At 42.0% G+C, this 25,161-nt stretch overlaps 2 protein-coding genes across 6 annotated transcripts in view; both read right to left on the bottom strand.

Annotated features, from left to right (window-relative positions):
* The window catches only part of LOC309533163 (cytochrome P450 2J2-like), a 48,527-nt gene that overhangs the window by 15,331 nt on the left and 8,035 nt on the right, over positions 1 to 25,161 (bottom strand). The window contains exons 1-4 of one of the 2 annotated variants that reach the window (XM_082224366.1): positions 8,928 to 9,730; positions 6,453 to 6,615; positions 5,781 to 5,930; positions 5,419 to 5,579 (exon numbers count right to left, since the gene is read on the bottom strand). In XM_082224366.1, coding sequence (XP_082080492.1) covers positions 5,419 to 5,579; positions 5,781 to 5,930; positions 6,453 to 6,615; positions 8,928 to 9,095 — 642 coding nt within the window. In that variant the 5' untranslated portion in view covers positions 9,096 to 9,730. Of the gene's footprint in view, positions 1 to 5,418; positions 5,580 to 5,780; positions 5,931 to 6,452; positions 6,616 to 8,927; positions 9,731 to 25,161 lie in introns of those variants that run through there. The other variant, XM_082224367.1, reaches the window with a different exon arrangement.
* The window catches only part of LOC309533161 (cytochrome P450 2J2-like), an 81,338-nt gene continuing 77,129 nt past the window's right edge, over positions 20,953 to 25,161 (bottom strand). For all 4 annotated transcript variants that reach the window (XM_082224364.1, XM_082224361.1, XM_082224363.1 and 1 more), the window contains 3 exons: positions 24,203 to 24,390; positions 22,350 to 22,491; positions 20,953 to 21,175 (listed from right to left, as the gene is read on the bottom strand). In XM_082224364.1, the coding sequence (XP_082080490.1) occupies positions 20,982 to 21,175; positions 22,350 to 22,491; positions 24,203 to 24,390 (524 nt within the window). In that variant the 3' untranslated portion in view covers positions 20,953 to 20,981. The remainder of the gene's footprint in view (positions 21,176 to 22,349; positions 22,492 to 24,202; positions 24,391 to 25,161) is intronic.

Genomic DNA, 25,161 nt, shown 5'->3' with positions numbered 1-25,161 from the left:
CTAGCAAAGCAGTAATGCGAGGGTTTTTTATACAGTAGAACACTATCAGAAATAAATTTAGAGAAAAGGGGGGGAAGAAATATTAAAACAAATAATGGAAAATTAGAAGAAATTAGTTAAAAACCCAAATAATGTGAAAATAAAACAGAATATTAAAATAATGCAAAGTCAATTTGCAATGATAATAAATCGAGAAGTAGGGTGGGCGCTAGGGGCACTTTGGAAGATGGCTGACAATACCATCTCTCCAGCTCACATGAGGTAATTAAGAGGCTAATGATGGGAGTAAATTAGCCTCCCGAATTTTCCCAGGGGATGGGAAAATGCTGCCTTGTCCGCGGTTGCCAATAAATCACCCCTGAGTTCGAACGAAGGATGGGGTGGGGGCACTGGACGGAAAGCCCTCGAGTGAGTTTTTGGATCTCCTGGACACTACTTCTAATGGCAATCCTGGTTGCATTGCTCAAGATAAACAATTGGAGAAGAGTAAATGCACGTTTCGAGCGAAGGAAAAGCTGTACTGATTGCTAATTAAATCAACCACTGAGAAGCTGAATGACGGGTTGGACTGAATAGAAGACTACATCAAAGAATCACAGTTATGTCGGTATGTTGAAATGGATCGGAAGGGGGGGACTTTTCTCTTTTTCAATATGATTTACCTAACACCCCCCCCCAAGAAGAACCGCCACGTGATTGATAGCAAGTGAGATGGGAAAATAAACTGTGTGGAAACAAAATTATTAACCAAAGACTTTGTTTTGAGGAAGATCTGGAAAGGAAATGAAAGGCTTTTGGTGTGACACAGTTCTAATGGGGAACCACCATTATGAGACAGGCTTGGTTGCAAGATTTACAGTCAAAGGGGGAGAGGTGCTACGGTTTTGTTATCATATCTGAATTCCACAGCTGAATTGGCAACAACTCCCTTGGAAAGGCTGATTTATGGAGCAACTCGTCTGGGAAAGTTAATGAGCAGACCCTTGGACTGTATTTTATGGGAACTGAAATCGCGCCTGCTGTTTGAATAGGACTTTTGGATCAGCGTGAAAACCCACACAGGACTATAATAATGTTTGCTTCAACTCGCTTGTGGAGAAACTCAGAGGTTATTAAGAAGAAAAATGATAACAACAAGAAGATTGGAAGATGGGGTTTGTAAAGGATAACAACAAAGAGATGGAAAGATGGGACTTGTGAACATCAAAGCAGCAGAAATATGAGATGATTGGACCCTTTCTGAGCTCGAAGCATGGGTACCCCCAACAAAAATTTAAAATTCAGCTAAATATTTGGAGTTTATTATGTATTGGTATAATTTGGAATTAATGTGATATGATTGGTTTGTTAATTGGAAATTTAATAAAAAAAATTTTTTTAAAAAGATAATAAATCGAGAAGTAGAATGGAATATTAAAAGAATGCCGCAAAAGAACTTTGAATATGCTAATAAATCTGGAAAGTGGTTGGCATGGCTGACAGATTTAAAAGAGAAAGGAACAGAATCCAATTAAGAAGATCAAAGTGGAAGGAAAAGAAATAGATAATCCCAAAGAAATTAGAAAAGGATTTGTGGATTTCTATAGACACTTATATAAAAGAGATGGAAAAAATGTTTAAAAAAATAATTATTGAGACAGAAAGGAGTGCAAAAAATTCAGACAGAAAAGAAAGACAGACTGAATGACCTAATTGAAACAAAGGAAATTAAAGAAGAAGAAGAAGAGTTTGGATTTGATATCCCGCCTTTCACTCCCCTTCAGGAGTCTCAAAGCGGCTAACATTCTCCTTTCCCTTCCTCCCCCACAACAAACACTCTGTGAGGTGAGTGGGGCTGAGAGACTTCAAAGAAGTGTGACTGGCCCAAGGTCACCCAGCAGCTGCATGTGGAGGAGCCCGGTTACCCAGATTACGTGACTACCGCTATAAAAGAATTGAAAAGTAGAAAGACACTGGGACCTGATGGATTTACAGCAAAATATTATAAAGAAATGAAACACGCCCTACTTGTGCTGCTGAAAGATGTTATGAATAATATACTAAGAAAGGGAGAATTACCAGAAATGTGGAAAGAAGCACATATTACATTTATACCAAAACAAGATTTGGATTTAACACAAGTAAAGAACTATAGGCTGATTTCACTGTTAAATTACAACTATAAATTATTCGCAAGTATGCTAGCAAATAGATTGAAAAAAATATTGAATGAGACTATTGATAAGTACCAAGCAGGTTTTTTACCTGGTAGACAGAAGAAAGATAAGATAAGAAATATAGTTAATATAACTGAATATCAGACTGCCAGAAATGAAAAGCAAGTGATGTTAATTTTTGTGGATGCAGAAAAGACCTTTGATAATATATCCTGGGAATTTATGTTAAAGAATTTAGAATTAATGGACACTGGTCAATTCTTTCTAAAAGGAATAAAAGCCATAGGGAACAGAGAGCAAAATTGATTGTAAACAATATAGTAACAGAAAGTATTGAAATTACTAAAGGTACAAGACAAGGGTGTCCATTATCACCATTATTATTCATATCGGTACTGGAAGTCTTTTTAAGGCAAATAAGGAGAAATAAAAAATAAAGGGAATTTCAGTTGGTCGAAATGAGTATAAAGTGAAAGCCTTTGCCGATGTCTTGGTATTAACCATAGAAGAGCCAGTTACAAGTGTGAAAGAAGTACTAGAGGAGATAGAACAGTTTGGGCAAGTGGCAGGCTTTAAATTGAACAAAAAGAAAACTAAAATGATAGTTAAAAATATGAAACAGGACCTGGTGGAAGGGTTGCAACAACAAATAGGTATAGAAGCAGTTAAAAGAGTTAAATATTTGGGAATTTGGTTAACCTCCAAAAATATTGATCTATTTCAAAATAATTATACACCGGTGTGGAATGGTATTAAAAGAGATCTAGAAATATGGGGAAGGATGAAATTGCCATTTTGGGGAAGGATTTTGGCTATTAAAATGAATGTGCTACCAGAGATGTTATTTTTGTTTCAGACAATTTCAATAATCAAAGGGGCAACAATTTTTAAAGATTGGCAAAAAACAATTTCAAGATATATCTGGCAGGGAAAGAAGCCGAGAATACAGTATAAGTTGTTAACAGATGTTAAAGAAAGAGGAGGCTTCGCTCTGCCGGATCTGAAATTGTATTATGAAGCATCTTGCCTCTGTTGGTTAAAGGAATGGATGTTATTAGAAAATACAGAACTGTTAGATTTGGAAGGTTATGATAATAGATTTGGGTGGCACGCATATCTATGGTATAATAAAACAAAAGTCCATAAAGGATTTGGAAGCCATATATTTCAAAGATCTTTAATAGAAATATGGGATAGGTACAAAAACTTACTGGAACGTAAAACACCGCATTGGTTATCTCCATTAGAAGCAATGAGTGTGAAAAAGATCAATATGAGTGGGAAATGGATAACTTATGGGAAATTAATACAAAAAGAAGGAAGTAAACCATATGATGAAATCAAAGAATATGTGAATGATTGGATGCACTACCGTCAGGTCAATGAAATGTTTGAACAGGATTTTAAAGAAAAAGGATTTAATGAAAATAAATCAAAGTTTGAACTAGAGATATTAAGTAATAACTGTAAAAAAAATTCAAAAATGTATAAATTGCTGCTTGAATGGCATTTGAAGGATGAGGAGGTAAAGTCGGTTATGATTCCTTGGGCCAAAGATTTTGGGTATAATATACAGCTGAGTGATTGGGAAAAACTATGGAAAGAAGGTTTAAAATTTACTGCATGCAATGCTTTAAAAGAAAATGTGATGAAAATGATGTATAGATGGCATATTATACCCGTTAAATTAGCTAAAATGTATAAAGTTAGCAATAAATGTTGGAAATGTAAAGAAAAAGAAGGAACATTTTATCACATGTGGTGGGAATGTAAACAAGTTAAAAGCTTCTGGGAAATTATATATAATGAGATGAAAAAAATGTTGAAATATACATTTATAAAGAAACCAGAAGCATTTTTACTGGGCATTGTAGGAAGTGATATAAATAGAAAAGAATGTAAGTGGTTTTTATATGCAACGACGGCAGCAAGAATATTATTGGCACAAAAATGGAAGCCAGAAGAATTACTGACGAAAGAGGAATAGAGGATGAAATTAATGGACTATGCATAACTAGATAAATTAACAGGAAGGATTCGAAATCTGCGGGACCAGAAACTCACAGAAGAGTGGTGTAAATTTACAGACTATTTGAAAAGTAATTGTGATGATCAGACTACGTTTGTAGGTTTGCAAGAAGTTTTGTGAGGTGAATTTTTGGAACTATTGCAAAAATGGATAAAGGGGAGGATGGTTAGTTAAGATAATTAAAGGCAATATGAATTTAAGAAATGCATAAGAAGTGGTTAAAACGGTGGATCATCAGAGGTGCTGATGGAAGTCCAAAAAAAGATTGTGTAAGAGGTGAAGTTTTGTGGTATGTATTATAATTTATATGTTAAAATTAATAAAAATTATTATTAAAAGAGAGAGAGAGATTTTGTTTGGCAGGTAAAAAAAAATCTTATTTTAACAGAAGCCAGTGAGGGAGGGATGTGGAGCACAGCAGGATGGGAAGGAGAAGTGTTAAAGTTTGCCTTTTGGTGGCTCGTTGCAGCCAGCAGAAGAAAATGGGACAGGGAAACACATTACAGCATGGGTAGGCAAACTAAGGCCCAGGGGCTGGATCCGGCCCAATTGCCTTCTAATTCCGGCCTGCGGACAGTCTGCGAATCAGCGTGTTTTTACATGAGTAGAATGTGTCTTTTTATTTAAAATGCATCTCTGGGTTATTTCAGGGGCATAGGAATTCGTTCTTTTCCCCCTTTCCCCCCAAAATATAGTTCAACCCCCAACAAGCTCTGAGGGAAGGTGGACCAGACCCTGATGATAAAGTTTGCTGACCCCTGCATTACAGAGAAAGAAAAGGGGGGTCATCTGATGTCTTACCTCCCCATGGCTCCAACATCATGAGGGAGCCTGTCATAGTAGCATCTGGTCACGTCCAGGGCCACAGGCTGCCTGGCTCCACCCACGCTATGCCATAGTGTAATTCTCTTCCTGAGAAAATTATTTTGTTCACCTTTGCTCATTTATGTGGGCTATAGATGACTTGTTTTGAAGGCCATTGTTCCATTTCTATCCTGTCTTTCTTCCAAAGAGTCCCAACTTGTGGAACTAGTTTCATTACTCTCTCTTTTATATTCATGGTAAGAAATTGATTAGGCTGTAAAATAGCCCTTATCTCAGATTAGAATTAAACTTCATCTCACTTCTCCAACACTCTATCCTCTATCATAATGGAATCCAGAATGCTGAGTGGGAAATGTAAGGCCCCTGGGAGACTTCTCTGAATCAGCAGGAATGAAAATGACTACTCACAGCATGAACGAAGCTTCCTATAAATTTTAGGGAGAAATCCATGGCTTCTATCAGCTTCTGGAACTGTTCATCCTCAAGAGCAAACCGATGCCCAAAAGCCACAGCACATATCACGTTGGAGACTGATTTAGCAATGGGCCAGGAGGGGTCAAGTGGTTGTCCTGCAAAATAAAGTTATACTAATGTGAGTTCAGCTGCTCCTGTTCATACTGAGAGTGGGATTTCATGGTGGCCAAGAGAAACTGCTGGGATCTCCATTGGGAACCAAGAAAAACATATCACATTCCTTTCTAAAATGGACAGAGGTAGTACACAAATATATCTTCATACGCCAGCTCAGCACCATCACCCCCATCACATACCCTTTGAACGTGCAAAAACCTCCACCAGCTGATGGGCCTCCTCTGCTACTTGGTGCTCCATGCCTTTCTTCCCCAGTCCCAGCTTCCGCATAGTAACTACACCAAAGCGTCTCTGTTGCCTCCAGGTGTGACCATTTGAAAATATATTACCTATGGAAAATCAGTGAGAACTTCTTCCTTACAGAAATTAATGTTACAATTAAGTTACCAGCCAAGAATAAACTTTGTTTACTGAAGTTCATGCCCTTGAATGTGCAAGCTATTCAGTATCTCTGAGGCAAACAATTACAAGACGATGCAAAGTCTGCCTCAGTATATTTTGCGGGTATCACAGCAGAAAGAGTGGAGAGTTCAAGCCCTTCATCCAGTGCTGAGAGCCAGGACAGTCAATGCATTGCAACTGCAACAGGAAACAAGCTTCTACCTGCAGTTCAGTCTAACCACAGTGTAGTACAAAGCACTTGTTAGAGTAGACTAATGGAAATTAATAGACCCACATTAGCCATGCCCATTGATTTCAGTGTCGGTCTTCTCTGATAAGAACTGGCACTGCATAGAACCCCTATTTCCTGTTCAGTACAACATTAATAGAAAACCTTTGTTCTCTTTTTCCAGACAGCCACTTAAATGTTTTCTTTGGGGAAAGTACCAGCAGAAATTCTCATTACCTACCTTTTCCTTTTGTCATAGCCATAAGGAAAGGAGTCAGTGGTCGGTCTTCAAATTCTTCAGAGTGGTCAATGAGTGCTTCTTTCACTGCTTGGAATCCAGACAGTATTATGAAGGGTTGATATCCTGCCCAAAGGGTGTAAATGTTTCCATATTGCTTTGCCATCTACCATTTGGGTCAAAAGAGAGAAGAGGAATGCTATGTTCAGATAGTTATTTCAACTTAATATGTGATATTCACCCTTCCTCACCTCTTAAGCATCTCACTATACTCTCTTCTCTTGCCAGCATCTCCTTTTCTTTCTTTTGTTCCTTCCTTCATTCCGACCCATTTGTTTTACTCCCTCCTGTCCGTGTTTTCCCTGTGTGGCCTCAGAGCAGCAGAGAGGCACTTCATAGTCTCCAGCCATCTGATGACAGGCAAGTAAATGAGCCAGCCATTGCCAGAGGCTTCTTCATCATCACCATAAAAACATTTTGTGCAGGGATGTGGAAACTGGAGCCCACCAGATACTGTTGGACTGCAACTCCCATCATCCCTGACCATTGGCCATGCTGGTTGGGGCAGATGGGCATTGTAGTCTGGAGGGCATCAAGTTGGTATAAGCTTGGCTAGAGCACTGGGTCAGGTTTATGACCCACTGTGGGTCACAACAGCAAAGGCGTAGCAAGTCAGGTGGTACCTGGTGCAGAATTTCTTTTGTCACCCCCGCACATTGAAATTTTTGGGGAAGGTTACACAAAGTTGTGGTAAGGAATTAAGAAGAGGATGGAATTAAATGGGAAGGAATTAAGAAATACCTGTCTGAGTAATTTGGCTTATAAATGTATTAAACAAACAAACAAGCAAATTAAATATTGTCTCGTGTCTTCCCTGGCTACATATGAGCTACAAAAGTCCCATGGCTTTCCTGGAAATAGATAATGATATCCTGCTACACTGCCAAGTGAACTTGGTGTCCATCCATCTGTTGGAAGCGGAGAAGTGCATAGCATTCTGGGCCATGTTGCATCACACATGGGAAGAGTGGGAGGACAAGCTCCAGAGTATATTGCAATAAACTATTTCATTAGCTCAGCTGCTTGGTTTGTGTGGTGTCTTTCAGATTTAAGCATCCTTCATCCTGCAGATACAAACAACACACATAATAATAATATAGAAACGAATATAAAAGGACAAGAATCTGATTAATAATGAAAAGCACAAAAACATATAAAGTAGGCTAATTACAGCATGGGGAGCTAGGTGAAATCAGGAAACTGCACATGCCAAAATGTTGTTGCATTTTCTCTATGAGAAGTGTTGACTAGTAAGTGGTAGCAGGATCAGCCTGTGCACCTTCCTGTCTCAGTGCCATTAGTCTCACAGCTGCAGCTGGTGCTTTCAAATGACTGTCTGATGTTGATTTTACAGACCTGGCCTTTTGCTCTTGCTGGGAGTATTACCTGGAGATTAGCATTTACTGCAGAGATGCAATTTGCTGTATTAGTCTTTGAATTGCTTTTTTAAAAAAGTGTTTGTATTTCCAATGAACAAGATGAAGACATTTCCAGGCTTAAAATCTTGAATAGCATATGCAGGTCTGCAACAGATAAGTCTGTATCTGTTGAAGTGTTGCCATGAATGAATGCAGAGTGATCTTTGTGCTCACTCTTTTGAAAATGCATTTTCTTATGTGTCTGTGGTCAGTGCTGTGGGGTTTCTTTTTATATATAATGTTCATATACACCAGGAGTGATGGCTCTAGAAGATTTGAAAGAATGTAGGTAAAGATTTCTCATGTTAATTCTCTAGTTGGTTATAAACATACACCGAGGAAGCACATAACATGTAACAGTATACACAGTGGTGTATGAAGAGGGGCCAGAGGGGGCAGGTCGCCCCGGGTGCCACCCTGGGGGGGTGTCAAGATGGGCTACTGCCTCCTCCCAGCTGTGGAGCAGCGAAGGGCACGCAAGCAGTCAGTATGGGCGCCGCTTGCGGCATCCGTATGAGCTGCCGCTCGCACACGGGGTCCATATGGGCTGCTGTGCATGAGTAGTCTGATTAGGATGCCGGGCGGTTCGCCCCGCCCCTTGGCGTACCACCCCAGGTGATGAAGAGGGTTCCTCCACCACTGAGTATACAACAACTTACCTTTCCGATTGTGGTATAGAAAAAATAGGGGTGGTTGGCATTTGCTGCCCAATTCCGCAAGGGACTGAGTCCCCTAAGTCCATGATGGGTAAGAGATGGATGGATGGAGGGAGGGTACAGTGGCTCTAGAAGACGCTTCTCTCACAATTGAACATTGGGGGATTTTTAATTAAATTCAGTTTCAGTAAATGTAGGGGTTTCATCACATTTTATTCTGTGCTTGGTTGTGGCCATGACATTTACTGTTTTAACCCTTACTATTGTTTAAGCTGAAATATCATAGTTGTTAAGGGAAATAGGTAAAACAATTGTTCATATTAGACTGAGTTGGAAATAAGTACCTTAATGAAAGTATCATCACGAAGCTTCACCCCAATCCGCCACACGCCTCCAATGAGAGGAAGCTGGAGAGGTCCAGGAGGATAGTGCCTGTTTGACCAGAGCTGTTTCAGGAAGTGAAGAATCAGAAGAACCACCAGCAGAGCAATAAAAAATGCCCCTACTTCCATCCTTCTCTTGCTTTCTCTTTCTCCTGGATACTTTTTAGCATTCCTGGTTAAGTTCAACACTCTTTCTCTAAGGAGATCTTGCTTTCCTCAGAGAAATCAACATTTCTCTCTCTTTATATACTCTCTTATTAAAAAGGAATAAGCAACAAATGTTCTGACATCATATCCAAGTAACCTTGGAATGTGATCCCAAGTCATGTGCTACAGTCAAACACTATAAACATTCTTACATGTGTCACTCAGATGACAGGAAGTCTGATTAATATGAATTGCAATTAGAATTTTGGCCAGTGTAAGACTGATTTGTGCTAAAAACATTGGGAAAATATGTACCATACATTCATGACATAAAATTGCATATGGAAAAGGCCCGATGCAAATGCCCATGGGAAGCCCTCAGCCCTCATGGCAATAGCCCTTAATATAGCTATTAATGATAAATTAACATGTGCTATTAAGGTAAGACGGGGAATACGCAGGAGACATGGAACGTGTTTGCAGAATTTGTGCTGCTAAAACAGAAAGGGGTCAAACTATCACAAGAGGTGTTGAAATTTTGGGAGGTTGGATAGTTATAGTGGAATGGTCTCGGGGATAGGGTGCACATTTTTATTCTTCTTTATTATCACTTTGTCAAAATAGAAAATATTATATTTTTTAAAGTAGCAGCTGCTGCCCAAGAAAGACAAATGGCTGTTGCGCAGTGGTAGGACATGAATTGTACATGCATCTCAAGGTCGGGCTGGACATGTTCTCTAAAGAAGAAAGGAGGAGGAGGAGGGAGGAGGAGTTTGTGGTGAGTTCTGGCACCTGTTTTTCTAGAAAAATAGTACTGTGTCCTATCCATGGCATCTCCGGGTACAACTGGGAGACAGTCTCGTTTGAAGTTCTGGATAGCCACAGCCAGTCAGTGAAGATAAGACTGAGCTAGATGGAATAATGGTCTGATTTGGCTTAAGGCCAAATCCTATGTTCAGAATGCTAGGGAGTTATTTTTAAACTGCAGTATTAGGTGCTCAGCTAGAATGTATACCACAGATCAGCAAAGGTACCACCAGGGCTAAGAAGATGCCAGCATGCTTAACAAGCAACGTCGAAGAAGTTATCAGAAGCAAGTAGTATTCCTTCAGAGCATGGAAATCCCATCCAAATAAGAAGAAGAAAAGAGAGCACAAATTTTGCCACAAGTTTCTCTGGAACACAAATGGGCACACTGGGAACCAGGGGGCATACAGTCGAAAGGAGTGTAGTAGTGAAAGTCTGGTTCATCTGCCAGAAAACCTCCCACCGCCAGTGCAAAGCATCCGCTGTCCAAAGTGCAGTAATTTGGGGGAGGTTTTTTCACCATTTACTGGATTATCCTCAGGCCAACAGAATCCAAATTCATTGGAGGATCACTGTTCTTTTCCCCCTCTTTGTTTTAAAATTTTGCTTTATTGTTCATTTATACCTATATACAACATGAAATCATAATCGTCTTTTTCAGTCAAATAAACATATCATTGATTACCAAAGTTACATTAAATTTTGGCTATGTATTTTCTTCATTAACATGTAACTTCCCATCCTCTCCATACAGCTATCCTTTTAATTACATATATTACATAATTTTGTCATTTTTACTTAATAAAGCATCTGTGGCGATCACACAGGGTCCCCGGACATTTCACCGTCTATTTATCCCTGTGCCACCACTTTATTTCTCGCTGCCACTACCCAGGCCCTACCAGGTAAAATACTAAGTCCAGTCAAGGGTAAATTGCCCATCAACATAAACTTCTGTTTATTGATTGCAGTTTAACAAGCGTGTGGTTTCATAAACTGTCCCAGTCAGTTACAATCATGGGGTGCCTATCCAGACCTATAACTTCCGCTACCTGCTCTCACTAAACCACCTCTCAGATATTTACTTGTCTTCCTAGCTCCTAACTGTTCCTTGAAGGAATGGGTTTCCCAAAACCCAAAACTGACTGTGCAGGCAATTTTAAACTGCACCAAAATCCCTATTTTTCCTTAGCTAAAATGCATAAACTTGAGCCATTGAGCAAATGCATAACAAGAACACAGCTCTCTCCTTTATCAGTTTGTGACGTCAAAGATGACCCTAACTGTACCAGTAGAACAGAGAAAACACGTTTGTGCCTTATCTTATCTTCCCACCACAAAGATGCACAGACCCAAGTCTGGGGAAAACGCCAGAAGCGTGTTCTCGGAGATGATGACTCCTTCCTCCAAGATAAGAGTAGGAAGAGGAAGATCCTTTTATGTTCAGGAGTGCAGGAAGGAAATCCCTTTTATGGTTAAGAGTGCCGGAGCAGGAACATCTGTGATGTCAACCTGCGTGTGCAAGCTGACGTGGCTGGGGAAGGGGGAGAGGGTGCCTGGAGAATATATATACTGCATGAAACTTGTCATTTCTTTGGACTTGCTGTGATCACGCAAGTGCCTTCTGCTATCCGGAGAGCAGAATAAACTCTTTCTTTGAACCAACCTCGGTGTCATTTGACTTCCTTCCTCCTGTCCCGGAGCAATGCAGACCCAATCGGTGAACTCAAATAAGGCTACATCCTGACTCAGCTTATTTCGCTACACTAACTCAACCTACCCACAGACTATATCCCAATTCACTCCCACTCCAACCAACCACCCAACTCCCAACGAACTCCCCCTTTTTGCCCCTCCCAGAGCTGGTTTAATAGTCCCTCTGACTCCACCCTCCTGGGTTCTGATTGGGTAACCTGTTTAACTATTTAACCTCCAGCACCCTCATATGTTAACGTCACATACCTCCCCCCTTAAGAAGTTTTGATTCAGGAGAGTTAACTTCTTAAAGTTACACTCCTGATCAAACAGTTTTGTTTTGTTTTTTTCCTATAGAATCATAGAATCATAGAGTTGGAAGAGACCACAAGGGCCATCGAGTCCAACCCCCTGCCAAGCAGGAAACAATTGTCTCTGTTCATCCTTCACTCTCTGGTTTTCGTGATAAGGCATCCGGCACAATGTTCAAGCATCCTTTCACACTTTTGATGGTAAAATTGAAATCTTGTAGTAATAGGACCCACCGCAGCAACTTACTTTTACTCTTCATCGATCGCAGCCATATCAATAGTGAGTGGTCTGTACATAACACAAAGCCTCGTTCCCAGATATACAGCTTCAATCTTTGAAGGGCCCACACAATTGCCAAGCATTCTTTCTCAACCATCGAGAGGTGCTTTTCTCTAGGCAGCAACTCCCTCTGGTCCTGGCTGGCATAATACAGCCCAAATTCTGGCGTTTGAAGTGTCTGTGAACACAGTGAATTCTTGATTGTAGTCTGGCACTGCAAGACTGGGTCCTGACATCAAGGTTCCTTTCAATGCGCCAAAGAACTGCTGACAGGCTGATGTCCACTTGACTTCGTCTGGCTCCTTCTTGCGCGTAAGGTCGGATAACAGTGCTGCTAGTTCCCTGAAGTTTGGAATAAACTTCCTATAGTACCCTGCTAGTTCTAAGAAAGCAAGTACCTTACGTTTGGAAGTAGGGGTAGACCAGGTGGAAATGGCCTCAACCTTTGCCTATACTGGTTTAATTACCCCTCCTCCGACCATATGTCCTAGATACTGTATAGTCGCACCACCTATCTGGCATTTGTTCGCTGTGATAGTCAACCCTGCCTCCTTAAGTCGCTGTAAATGTCTTAAATGTACTTTATACTCCTCCCAGGTCACACTGAACACTGCAATATCAGCTAAATAGGCAACTGTGCACCTGCTCAGTCCATTTAGAATCTTGTCCACTAATCTTTGGAACGTGGTGGGCACATTTTTTAACCCAAATGCCATAACTTTGAACTCATAGAGCCCTAAGGGACTTCTAAATGCTGTCTTCTCTTGGTCCCTCGGATTCATTTTCACCTGATAATATCCTTTGGTCAAATCTAAACACGTGATGTAATGACATCACCCAATGGTCTCTATCAGATTATCCAATCGTGGCATGGGATACGCATCTGCTTTGGTGACATGGTTCAGTTTTCTGAAATCCAAACAAAAGCATACCGATCCATCTGTCTTGTCCAATAGCACTATAGGGGTTGCCCAAGGGCTTTCTGAAGGTGCAATAATTCCCGCTTTTAACATGTCCCACACCTCATTGCCAACCTTCTCCACATACCCTCCTGTTATATGGTAGGGGTTCACAGCAATGGGTTTGGCTTCCCCTGTGTCTATCTGAAGTTAAGATTAAAAAAGGATGTGTACAAAAAATGGAAAAGGGGGGAAACCACCAAAGAGGAATTCAAACAAATAGCCAGCACGTGTAGACACAAAGTCAGAAAAGCTAAAGCACAGAATGAACTCAGGCTTGCTAGAGAGGTTAAAAGCAACAAAAAAGGCTTTTATGGGTATGTTCGTAGCAAAAGGAAGAACAAAGAAACAGTGGGGTCACGCAGAGGAGAAGATGGTGAAATGCAAACAGGGGACACAGAAAGGGCTGAACTCCTCAATGCCTTCTTTGCCTCAGTCTTCTCCGATAAAGAAAACAATGCCCAACGTGAAGAATTTGGAGCAAATGATTCAGCAAAGGAAACACAGCCCAGAATAACTAAGGAGATAGTACAAGAATACTTGGCTAGTTCAGATGTATTCAAGTCTCCAGGGCCAGGTGAACTGCATCCAAGAGTATTAAAAGAACTGGCAGATGTGATCTCAGAACCACTGGCAGTCATCTTTGAGAATTCCTGGAGAACAGGCGAAGTCCCGGCAGACTGGAGGAGGGCAAATGTTGCCCCTATTTTCAAAAAGGGGAAAAGAGAGGACCCAAATAATTACCACCCAGTCAGTCTGACATCAACACCAGGGAAGATTCTGGAGCAGATCATTAAGCAAACAGTCTGTGAGCACCTAGAAAGGAATGCTGTGATCACCAATAGTCAGCATGGATTTCTGAAAAATAAGTCATCTCAGACTAACCTGATCTTGTTTTTTGACAGAATTACAAGCCTGGTAGATGAAGGGAATGCAGTGGATGTAGCCTACCTTGATTTCAGCAAGGCATTTGACAAGGTGCCCCATGATATTCTTGTAAAGAAGCTGGTAAAATGCGGTCTTGACTATGCTACCACTCAGTGGATTTGTAACTGGCTGACTGACCGAACCCAAAGGGTGCTCATCAATGGTTCCTCTTCATCCTGGAGAAGAGTGACTAGTGGGGTGCCACAGGGTTCTGTCTTGGTCCCGGTCTTATTCAACATCTTTATCAACGACTTGGATGATGGACTCAAGGGAATCCTGATCAAATTTGCAGATGACACCAAACTGGGAGGGGTGGCTAACACCCCAGAGGACAGGATCACACTTCAAAACGACCTTGACAGATTAGAGAACTGGGCAAAAACAAACAAGATGAACTAACAGGGAGAAATGTAAAGTATTGCACTTGGGCAAAAAAAATGAGAGGCACAAATACAAGATGGGGGACACCTGGCTTGAGAGCAGTACATGTGAAAAGGATCTAGGAGTCTTGGTTGACCACAAACTTGACATGAGCCAACAGTGTGATGCGGCAGCTAAAAAAGCCAATGCATTTCTGGGCTGCATCAATAGGAGTATAGCATCTAGATCAAGGGAAGTAATAGTGCCACTGTATTCTGCTCTGGTCAGACCTCACCTGGAGTACTGTGTCCAGTTCTGGGCACCACAGTTCAAGAAGGACACTGACAAACTGGAACGTGTCCAGAGGAGGGCAACCAAAATGGTCAAAGGCCTGGAAACGATGCCTTATGAGGAACGGCTAAGGGAGCTGGGCATGTTTAGCCTGGAGAAGAGGAGGTTAAGGGGTGATATGATAGCCATGTTCAAATATATAAAAGGATGTCACATAGAGGAGGGAGAAAGGTTGTTTTCTGCTGCTCCGGAGAAGCGGACACGGAGCAATGGATCCAAACTACAAGAAAGAAGATTCCACCTAAACATTAGGAAGAACTTCCTGACAGTAAGAGCATCGAATCTGTACTGACTGGGCAAGTGCAGAAGATAATGGAGGAGGATGCGGTTGCACCTCAAATAATACAAATGGAGAAACCCGAGGCCCTACAGGAGTATAAGCTGCTGTCATTGAAGATTGAAGTTGGAGTGGGCCAGGGGGAGTCTGGAGCTGAGGAGGGTCCTAATTTTGGAGAGACCTTGAAATATGTTTCTAAATATTTTTTTGATTACATTGATGACTGTGGGGAGTGGGGCTGTTGGGAATGGGCGGGTTTGATGAAGGGAGATGGAGACAATTTTGGGTTGGAACCCCCCAGAGACCTACTCCCCAATGAGAAAGGAAAGAAATTAAGAAAGAGACCAACAAATGACAAGGAAAAGGGCAAGTATAAACAAGAAGAAGAAGATCTGCAGAAGGGACATGGAAGAGACTTAAGGGCCTTGGACATAAGACTTCCAGGTTGATGGACTAGATTGGACAGTAAGGACTGACACAACCCGAGACCAGGAAGAAGAGACGTTGGATGAAGATTGGAAGAAAATTTATAAAGAATTTTTTTAATTTGGGGAATTAGCCTAAAATCAATGAATATTAAGGAAAATGTTGGAATGTAACTATATGACTCTAGCAGAAATGATATTAGGGGTTATTTATATTTGAGTATTAAGATTCAAGCTTTAAGGTACTTTATGGTAAGATAAGGTTAAATAAATTAAGGTAATTTGAACAACAGAATATGGGGAAAGTTGGAAAGGATTTGTTGAGTTAATTATTAGGTTAAATTGTTAAGATAAATTATTTAACAAAAATTGAAAAAGATGGAAAGAATTTGCTGAAATAACTAACTAAACTAGAATACAGAAAGGGAGGTGTGAGGAGGTCAATGAAACAAACAAATGGAAGTTAAAGATATGAAATTTGGGATTTGTGTCTTTTTTTTCTTTTTTTCTTTTTTGTTGTATTGCTGTATTGGTTTTTATGTTTTGCACTTTTTCTTCTTTTTTATGTATTATAGTGTTGTTTTTTCTATTTTTTTCTTTTTTTCTATTACTCTGAAACTATGAATAAATACTATTTTTTAAAAAAAGAGAGAGAGAGAGAATTTTACTCTCAACCCTGTTCCTCCTGGCTTGGCTTTTCAAGACCCTGGTCCCCAAAGTATGCTTTAGGTTTTTGCTTCTCACTGTGCTGGTCCCGTGGGTTACCCGAGAGGCAAGGTCCAAGTCCGGTCTGTAGTCAAAGGTGCAACGGGGAGGCAATCCGTAGTAGCAGAAGCTGGGTACAGGGCAGGGAGCCGAGTGAAGTCAGAGCTCAGGCAGGAAGGCAGGACAGGGTTCAGGCAGGAACTGGCAACCAATGTTGCTCCTACAACTTGGGACTAGGGCTGGCCAGCTTTTATCTGCCCCGAGGCATAGGGCGGCCCCGATCCTCTGGTGACTCGCATCTCCTGGCCTGGAGGCGAGCCCTCCTCCTGCAGAAACTTAGTTCCCTCCGCCTCTCTGCCCTGAGCCTCTGCAGCTCAGGAGAGGCTGGAGGGTTACCGGACCCAGAGGCAACCTCAGCTTCACCTGACGGGGCTGAGAGTGGAGCACCTGCAGGCAATGGGTCCTCCCTCACCTCAGGAGCCAGAGCAGACTCAGCTGATGCCTGCACCTGAGGATCCAGCACAGGTGAGGACCCTTCAGGCTCATGCCCCGGCCCCGGCTCAGCTGGTTCTGGAAACCGGGGAATCCTGTGCAGGCTGGGATCCCTCAGGTTCAGAATCCGAGTCCAAATCCCAGGCCATCACACTAACCTTTCAAGCTCACATCCACTGACCCTGAGCCTAAGCCTCCGCCAGAACAGTCTTTTTAAATTTCTTGCTCTTATTGTGATCTCGGCCTCGTGGCAATCTGGGGTTTACCTCAATCACACCCTCGGGCCAGGTAATCACTTCACCAATCTTACCCTTCCCCCTCTCCAGGTGTATTGCTTCCCCTCACAGGCTCTTAGACTAATCGTATCCCACCACTGCCACCACTTTTCTGTGGCAATCACACAGGGTCCCTGGATGTTGCACCGTATATTGATCCCTGTGCTACCACTTTATTTCTCACTGCCACCACCCAGGCCCTACCGGGTAAAATACTGAGTCCAGTCAGGGTTAAATTGGAACACAAACTTCTGTTTATTTATTGCAGTTTAACAAGCGTGTGGTTTCATAAACTGTCTCAGTCAGTTACAATCATGGGGTGCCTATCCAGACCTATAACTTCCGCTACCCGCTCTCACTCACTAAACCACCTCTCAGATATTTACTTGTCTTCCTAGCTCCTAACTGTTCCTTGAAGGAATGGGTTTCCCAAAACCCAAAACTGACTGTGCAGGCAGTTTTAAACTGCACCAAAATTCCTATTTTTCCTTAGCTAAAATGCATAAACTTGAGCCATTGAGCAAATGCATAACAAGAATACAGCTCTCTCCTTTATCAGTTTGTGACGTCAAGGATGACCCTAACTGTACCAGTAGAACAGAGAAAACACGTTTGTGCCTTATCTTATGTTCCCACCACAAAGATGCACAGACCCAAGTCTGGGGAAAACGCCAGAAGCGTGTTCTCGGAGATGATGACCCCTTCCTCCAGGATAAGAGTAGGAAGAGGAAGATCCTTTTATGTTCAGGAGTGCAGGAAGGAAATCCCTTTTATGATTAAGAGTGCCGGAGCAGGAACATCTGTGATGTCAACCTGCGTGTGCAAGCTGACGTGGCTGGGGAAGGGGGAGAGGGTGCCTGGAGAATATATATACTGCATGAAACTTGTCATTTCTTTGGACTTGCTGTGGACTTGATCACGCAAGTGCCTTCTGCTATCCGGAGAGCAGAATAAACTCTTTCTTTGAACCAACCTCGGTGTCATTTGACTTCCTTCCTCCTGTCCCGGAGCAATGCAGACCCAATCGGTGAACTCAAATAAGGCTACATCCTGACTCAGCTTATTTCGCTACACTAACTCAACCTACCCACAGACTATATCCCAATTCACTCCCACTCCAACCAACCACCCAACTCCCAACGAACTCCCAATCAATAGGAGTATAGCATCTAGATCAAGGGAAGTAATAGTGCCACTGTATTCTGCTCTGGTCAGACCACACCTGGAGTACTGTGTCCAGTTCTGGGCACCACAATTCAAGAAGGACACTGACAAACTGGAACGTGTCCAGAGGAGGGCAACCAAAATGGTCAAAGGCCTGGAAACGATGCCTTATGAGGAACGGCTAAGGGAGCTGGGCATGTTTAGCCTGGAGAAGAGGAGGTTAAGGGGTGATATGATAGCCATGTTCAAATATATAAAAGGATGTCACATAGAGGAGGGAGAAAGGTTGTTTTCTGCTGCTCCGGAGAAGCGGACACGGAGCAATGGATCCAAACTACAAGAAAGAAGATTCCACCTAAACATTAGGAAGAACTTCCTGACAGTAAGAGCTGTTCGACAGTGGAATTTGCTGCCAAGGAGTGTGGTGGAGTCTCCTACTTTGGAGGTCTTTAAGCAGAGGCTTGACAACCATATGTCAGGAGTGCTCTGATGGTGTTTCCTGCTTGGCAGGGGGTTGGACTCGATGGCCCTTGTGGTCTCTTCCAACTCTATGATTCTATGATTCCCCCTTTTTGCCCCTCCCAGAGCTGGTTTGATAGTCCCTCTGACTCCACCCTCCTGGGTTCTGATTGGGTAACCTGTTTAACTATTTAACCTCCAGCACTCTCATATGTTAACGTAACTCCATCGTTGCTATATTAATGTCTTTTTCCTTAACCAGCATTGATTACAGAAACCATTCAAAGGCTATCACCATGTTTAGACTATAGCAGCTACTTTTCAGATATTTCTTAAAATTATCCCATTCTAGTATGAACTTCTGTCTGGGCTTATCTCTAATTCTTTCAGAGAGGGAAGCTAACTCTGCATATTCTCTCAGTTTCAAAAGCAATTCAGTTCTAGTAGGGATTTTGTCATTTTTCCAATACATCGCAATAAGCACTCACGGCAGCGGTTGCGTACAAAAAACTTTTTCTTATATCCTTAGGAATATCAGTACCAGTGATGCCCAGTAGGAATGATTATGGTTTTTTAGGGAAATTTACATTGAACATTTTTTAAAGTTCTAGATGAATATCACTCCAGAACCCTTTAATATTCCTGCAAGTCTACCATATATGAAACATAGTGCCACCTGCTTTCCCACATCTCCAACAAATATCTGGGATATTCCTGTACATTTTGGAAAGCTTACACAGCGTCAAGTACCAGCAATACAGCATTTTTTTTCAGGTTTTCTCTTACAGAACAGCAGGCAGTAAACTTCCAATTTACCTGCCAAAGATTCTCCCATTGGTACATCTCAGTGGTATGGCCATGGTCTTGACCCCACTTAATCATGGCCGATTTAACCTCCTCCTCCTTGACTTCCCAGTACCCACCCTCAAATCTGGCTTGCATAAAACTTGGTTGTGCCTTACAATCACACACCTGTAGGTAGAGAAGTAATGGTTCCAGAGATCTCGTTTTAGGTGTGGAGTCAAAATTTGGGAGTGGCTTCCCTTCAGACCAATACAGCATTTCTCTGAAGCATTAAACTATGGAATTTGCTCCCAGAAGATGTAGCAATTCCAATCAACTTGGATAGCTCAGAAAGAGAATCAGATAGGTTCATGGAGGGTAAAGCTTTCAATGGGTACAAACCACAAGGGCTGTGTTCTGCCTACGCTGTGGCTATGGATATTACTTTCTGGAAATTGTAAGTGAGGAGAGTGCTGTTGTGTTCAGTTTCCTGTTTGGAGGCTTCCCATAGGCATCTGGAGGACTAGAATCATAGAATCATAGAATCATAGAATCATAGAGTTGGAAGAGACCACAAGGGCCATCGAGTCCAACCCCCTGCAAAGCAGGAAACACCATCAGAGCACTCCTGACATATGGTTGTCAAGCCTCTGCTTAAAGACCTCCAAAGTAGGAGATTCCACCACACTCCTTGGCAGCAAATTCCACTGTCGAACAGCTCTCACTGTCAGGAAGTTCTTCCTAATGTTTAGGTGGAATCTTCTTTCTTGTAGTTTGGATCCATTGCTCCGTGTCCGCTTCTCCGGAGCAGCAGAAAACAACCTTTCTCCCTCCTCCATGTGACATCCTTTTATATATTTGAACATGGCTATCATATCACCCCTTAACCTCCTCTTCTCCAGGCTAAACATGCCCAGCTCCCTTAGCCATTCCTCATAAGGCATCGTTTCCAGGCCTTTGACCATTTTGGTTGCCCTCCTCTGGACACGTTCCAGTTTGTCAGTGTCCTTCTTGAATTGTGGTGCCCAGAACTGGACACAGTACTCCAGGTGTGGTCTGACCAGAGCAGAATACAGTGGCACTATTACTTCCCTTGATCTAGATGCTATACTCCTATTGATGCAGCCCAGAATTGCATTGGCTTTTTTAGCTGCCGCGTCACACTGTTGGCTCATGTCAAGTTTGTGGTCAACCAAGACTCCTACATCCTTTTCACATGTACTGCTCTCAAGCCAGGTGTCACCCATCTTGTATTTGTGCCTCTCATTTTTTTTGCCCAAGTGCAATACTTTACATTTCTCCCTGTTAAAATTCATCTTGTTTATTTTTGCCCAGTTCTCTAATCTAGACGGGGCCTTTCTTGCCTGGTCTAGCAGAGTTCCCCTTATGCTTTTCTACTCTTATTAAGCAACGGAAAATATAAATGTGCAAGCAACTGACACCTTCACATGGCCAACAGCATGCTGCCATCCGGTTTGAATATTGTGAGATGGGTTTTACATTAAAAGGGGGAAAGTGTCTATTTTAAGCAATGACAGAAGTTTGAGTAAAGTAGGACTAGAGGGACACTGAGAGGAAAATGGTGCTTTTAAACAAAATCAGAGGTTTGCATTGCAACGGGGAATAGCACAGAGTTTATAAGGATGGGGGTGTGTTGTAGCCCCTAGTAAAGGCTCTTGATTGAGTTCTTTCACTCCTTCTGGCAGCTGGAAGCTGAATTTTCTCAGCAAGCTGGTCAGGAAGATGAAGATTTCGATCTTTGCCAGCTGCATTCCCAAACAAATGCGAGCCCCTGAAGAGGAGACATGGGAAAGTAAGCAACTGAGTAATAATTTACTTATCAATGTAAATTACTTCGCAGCTATAAAACTCCTAGAGCCTTCAGTTGCAAGGACTGAGACACAGCCTCTGCCTGAGACCTTGCAGAACCCCTGGCAGTCAGAGGAGAAACCCCTGGCAGTCAGAGGCCGAGTGTGTGAGTGTGTGTGTGTGTGTGCTGTAAAAATGCTTTAAAATGTTCTAATATATATATGTAATTTGCCATTAGCCCATCAGCACCATAGAGTTCACATTTGTATAATGCACTTGAAAAGCAATTAAAAGGTTATATTTGCAGCTGTGTTGCTGAGTCCTCAGTATAAGAACACTTGTTTTCTTTCAGAAAAAGGGGAGGGGACTCACTACCTCTAAGGTGCCTATATTAGCCATGTTAATTTGCTTTTCAACTGTTTCATCAAAGAAGTCTTAGAATACTAAATGATTCCATGTGTAGTATGAGAATGATTATACTATGAAATCCAACACTAACAATTAGATCCAATGTATATCGACCCAGAAGTAAATCCCCATTATTTCAGGAGGGAGTTCTCTGATAAGTGCACATAGGAATGCTGTCTAAACTTTCTAAAATTTTATTTTAAAAAAAAATCTATACCACCCACAAATAAAATAAAGGTGCTGTACAACACTATCTACAAATACAATAGGACATAAGGGTGGGATAAGCATGTTGGTTATATGAAGCTGGTTAAGTCTAATCAAAGCATGACGTGAATACGAGTATAGAGTAAGTTGTCTTGCCAGGCTTACCTCACCTTACAAAATGCCCAGATTCTGACACATAGGGGACAAAAATATTCATTTGTTCTTTAAAAATTGAAACATGACAGGGAGCAGCAGCATCCTAGTCCTGGCAGTGTTGCCTCTCTCAGCGATAGGGCAAGGGAGTAGCAAGTTTGCAGAGGTCCAGACTGTCAGTGATGGAGGTCCCATAGGTGAGTATCTGCCTACCCAAGATATCCCCTAAACTTTTCATTGCCTTCCCCCATCCTGCCGACCATCAGAGCCACTCCTCCCAGAAGTACACTACTTCTCCTCTAGCCCCTTGCTGCTGTTGATATCATTTCCTGGAAGTGCTGAATAAGCACAGCTACAATTCACAACATAGCTTGAACTTCTACATTTACCTGCACCAAATGGCAGATATTCTTCTCTGCCCACAAATTGCCCATTTTTGTCCAAAAAATGATTTGGGTTGAACTCTGCAGGTGTATCCCATCGTGTCGGATCAAGAAGAACAGAGCGCAGATCAGGAAAAATACCAGTCCCCTGCAAAGAAGAAACAATTGAATCAGAATGCACTCAGATAAATACATTTCTTGGGCTCCATGATTACTGCAGATGGTGACAGGAGTCACAAAATTAAAAGATGCCTGCTTCTTGGGAGAAAAGCAATGACAAACCTAGACAGCATCTTAAAAAGCAGAGACATCACCTTGCCAACAAAGGTCCATATAGTTAAAGCGATGGTTTTCCCAGTAGTGATATATGGAAGTAAGAGCTGGACCATAAAGAAGGCTGATCGCCGAAGAATGGATACTTTTGAATTCTGGTCTGGAGGAGACTCAATGGACTGCAAAAAGATCAAACCTATCCATTCTTAAGGAAATCAGTCCTGAGTGCTCACTGGAAGGACAAATCCTGAAGCTGAGGCTCCAATACTTTGGCCACCTCATGAGAAGAGAAGACTCCTTGGAAAAGACCCTGATGCTGAGAAAGATGGAGGGCACAAGGAGAAGGGGACGACAGAGGACAAGATGGTTGGACAGTGTTATAGAAGCTACCAACATGAATTTGACGAAACTGCAGGAGGCAGTGGAAAACAGGAGTGCCTGGTGTGCTCTGGTCCATGGGGTCACTAAGAGTCAGACATGACTAAACAACTAAACAACAACAACAAATCCCAGAACTAAATTTTTCAGATTTATGTCCGTTTATTCTTTGGCGTAAGGTTTGGCATGTTTGTCCAATATAGAGAGCTGAAGGACACTGTTGGCATTTGACAAATGCCAACAGTGTCCTTCAGCTCTCTATATTGGACAAACAGGCCAAACCTTACGCCAAAGAATAAACGGACATAAATCTGACATCAAGAATCACAAAACAGAGAAACCAGTAGGAGAACACTTCAATCTCCCAGGACATTCTATACAAGATCTCAAAGTAGCTGTTTTACTACAAAGGAATTTCAGAAATAGACTGGAAAGAGAAGCTGCTGAATTGCAACTCATTACCAAACTTAAAACCATGGAGAGACCTGGTTTGAACAAAGACATTTGATTCTTATCTCATTATACATGACTAAGCCATTTCTCACCTTCCCACCCCTTGCCTTTTCCTGTAAGACCTATTGCAGTCGTTAAGAGTCGTCAACAGGCTCATCTCAGCTATCTGCCAATCTCCCATACCCACCACCCTTCTGAGTAATACCCCTCCCCACCTTCTCACTATATAGAAGGATCTGGCAACTTCTGTTTCAGTGTATCTGAAGAAGTGTGCATGCACACGAAAGCTCATACAAAGAACTAACTTAGTTGGTCTTTAACGTGCTACTCAAATGCCAACAGTGTCCTTCAGCTCTCTAAATTTTTCAGAGTTCAGACTGAATCCAAACTTGGGGCTTTATTTGTGTATGTGTGTGTGTCTTTGTGTCTCTGTACACATTTACCAGTAGCCATATTCACTCCACCTTCCCCCCTTAAAAAATATTTCTGTACAGACAGGAACACAGGGTGCCCCCCCCCCTTTTAAAAGGAAAGCTCACAGCCAGGCTGAGACTTCTGGCCACTGCATGTTCCTTCCCTGCCCCACATGCCCAATGTCTGCAGGTGGAGCTCCTGCTCTTGTTTGTCTTTCTTGCCCTTCAAGTTTTAGACTACACAGAAAGTTTCTGCATGGCTGCCTGCATCTCTCAGTATGCAACCTTCTGCTGCTCTTTGCTCTTGGGATACGTAAGTGCAGTCATCTCAATCTTCTGTACCTTGGGAATGAGAAAACCATGAATCTTCACATCCTTTGTGCATTGCCTGTTAACCCCAAAAAGAAAGGCATATTTAAAGCGCTGCATTTCATGAATCACAGCATTGGTGTAGGGCAGTTTCTTCTTATCTTGATAGCAGATTGAGTGAGCAGAACCTATGACATCTTCTATCTCCTTGTGGACTTTATCTGAAGAGAATGATGGAAACATAAGATTTATTTTGAATATTGCATTTTTTTAAAGATGGGCATTTATTTCCCACGAATTTATTGCATAGATTTTGTGAATGAGTCCCCGTTTCTTACATTTATAGCCCTCCTTTTCCTCCAAGGAGCTCATGTCAATGTACAGGGTTCTTCCCCACTCTAGATCCCAGGGGTGAAAAAGGGGAAAGTGAATCTCCTCTCAGCTGTTTCCGGTTACTAGAGCTGGCTGAAGGGCTATGATCCAAGGCTGTCTGTTTTACACTTAAAAACAAACAAACATATCCTCCACCCCACAATATTTCCTACTTTGTTTCACTAAATCTCCTTTCCTCGCCTGATCTCAGTCATGCAGTGGAGCATGAAGAGGCAGAGATGAGGCTCGGGCAATTATTTCACAACAGGGGCAATGGTGATGTCTGCTGGGGACCTCTTGGCCAGCCCTCTTCATGCCGAATAAAGATGCATTTCTCAAAGAGAAAATCATCCACTCATCTAAGAAGATGAAAAGGTGGGTTATACTGGCTACGTGTTAAACTGACATTTATATTTTAAAAGATTCCAGAATCCCAAACAAAATGTTGGAGGGAGGGAGGGAGGGAGGGAGGGAGGGAGGGAGGGAGGGAAGGAGTCCACCAGAACTCTTCCAGGCTGGGTGTTATGCAAAGCAGCACCAAGGATAGACAGGGTGGGCGAGAAGAAAAATGGTGGCTTCTTATTGAAGTCATAATCTGTGCATTGATCAATATTTCATAT

This window comes from Podarcis vaucheri (genome assembly GCF_965113315.1).
Source record: "Podarcis vaucheri genome assembly, chromosome: 5".
Taxonomy (NCBI): Eukaryota; Metazoa; Chordata; class Lepidosauria; order Squamata; family Lacertidae; genus Podarcis; species Podarcis vaucheri.
This window is presented reverse-complemented; position numbering and strand designations above follow the sequence as displayed.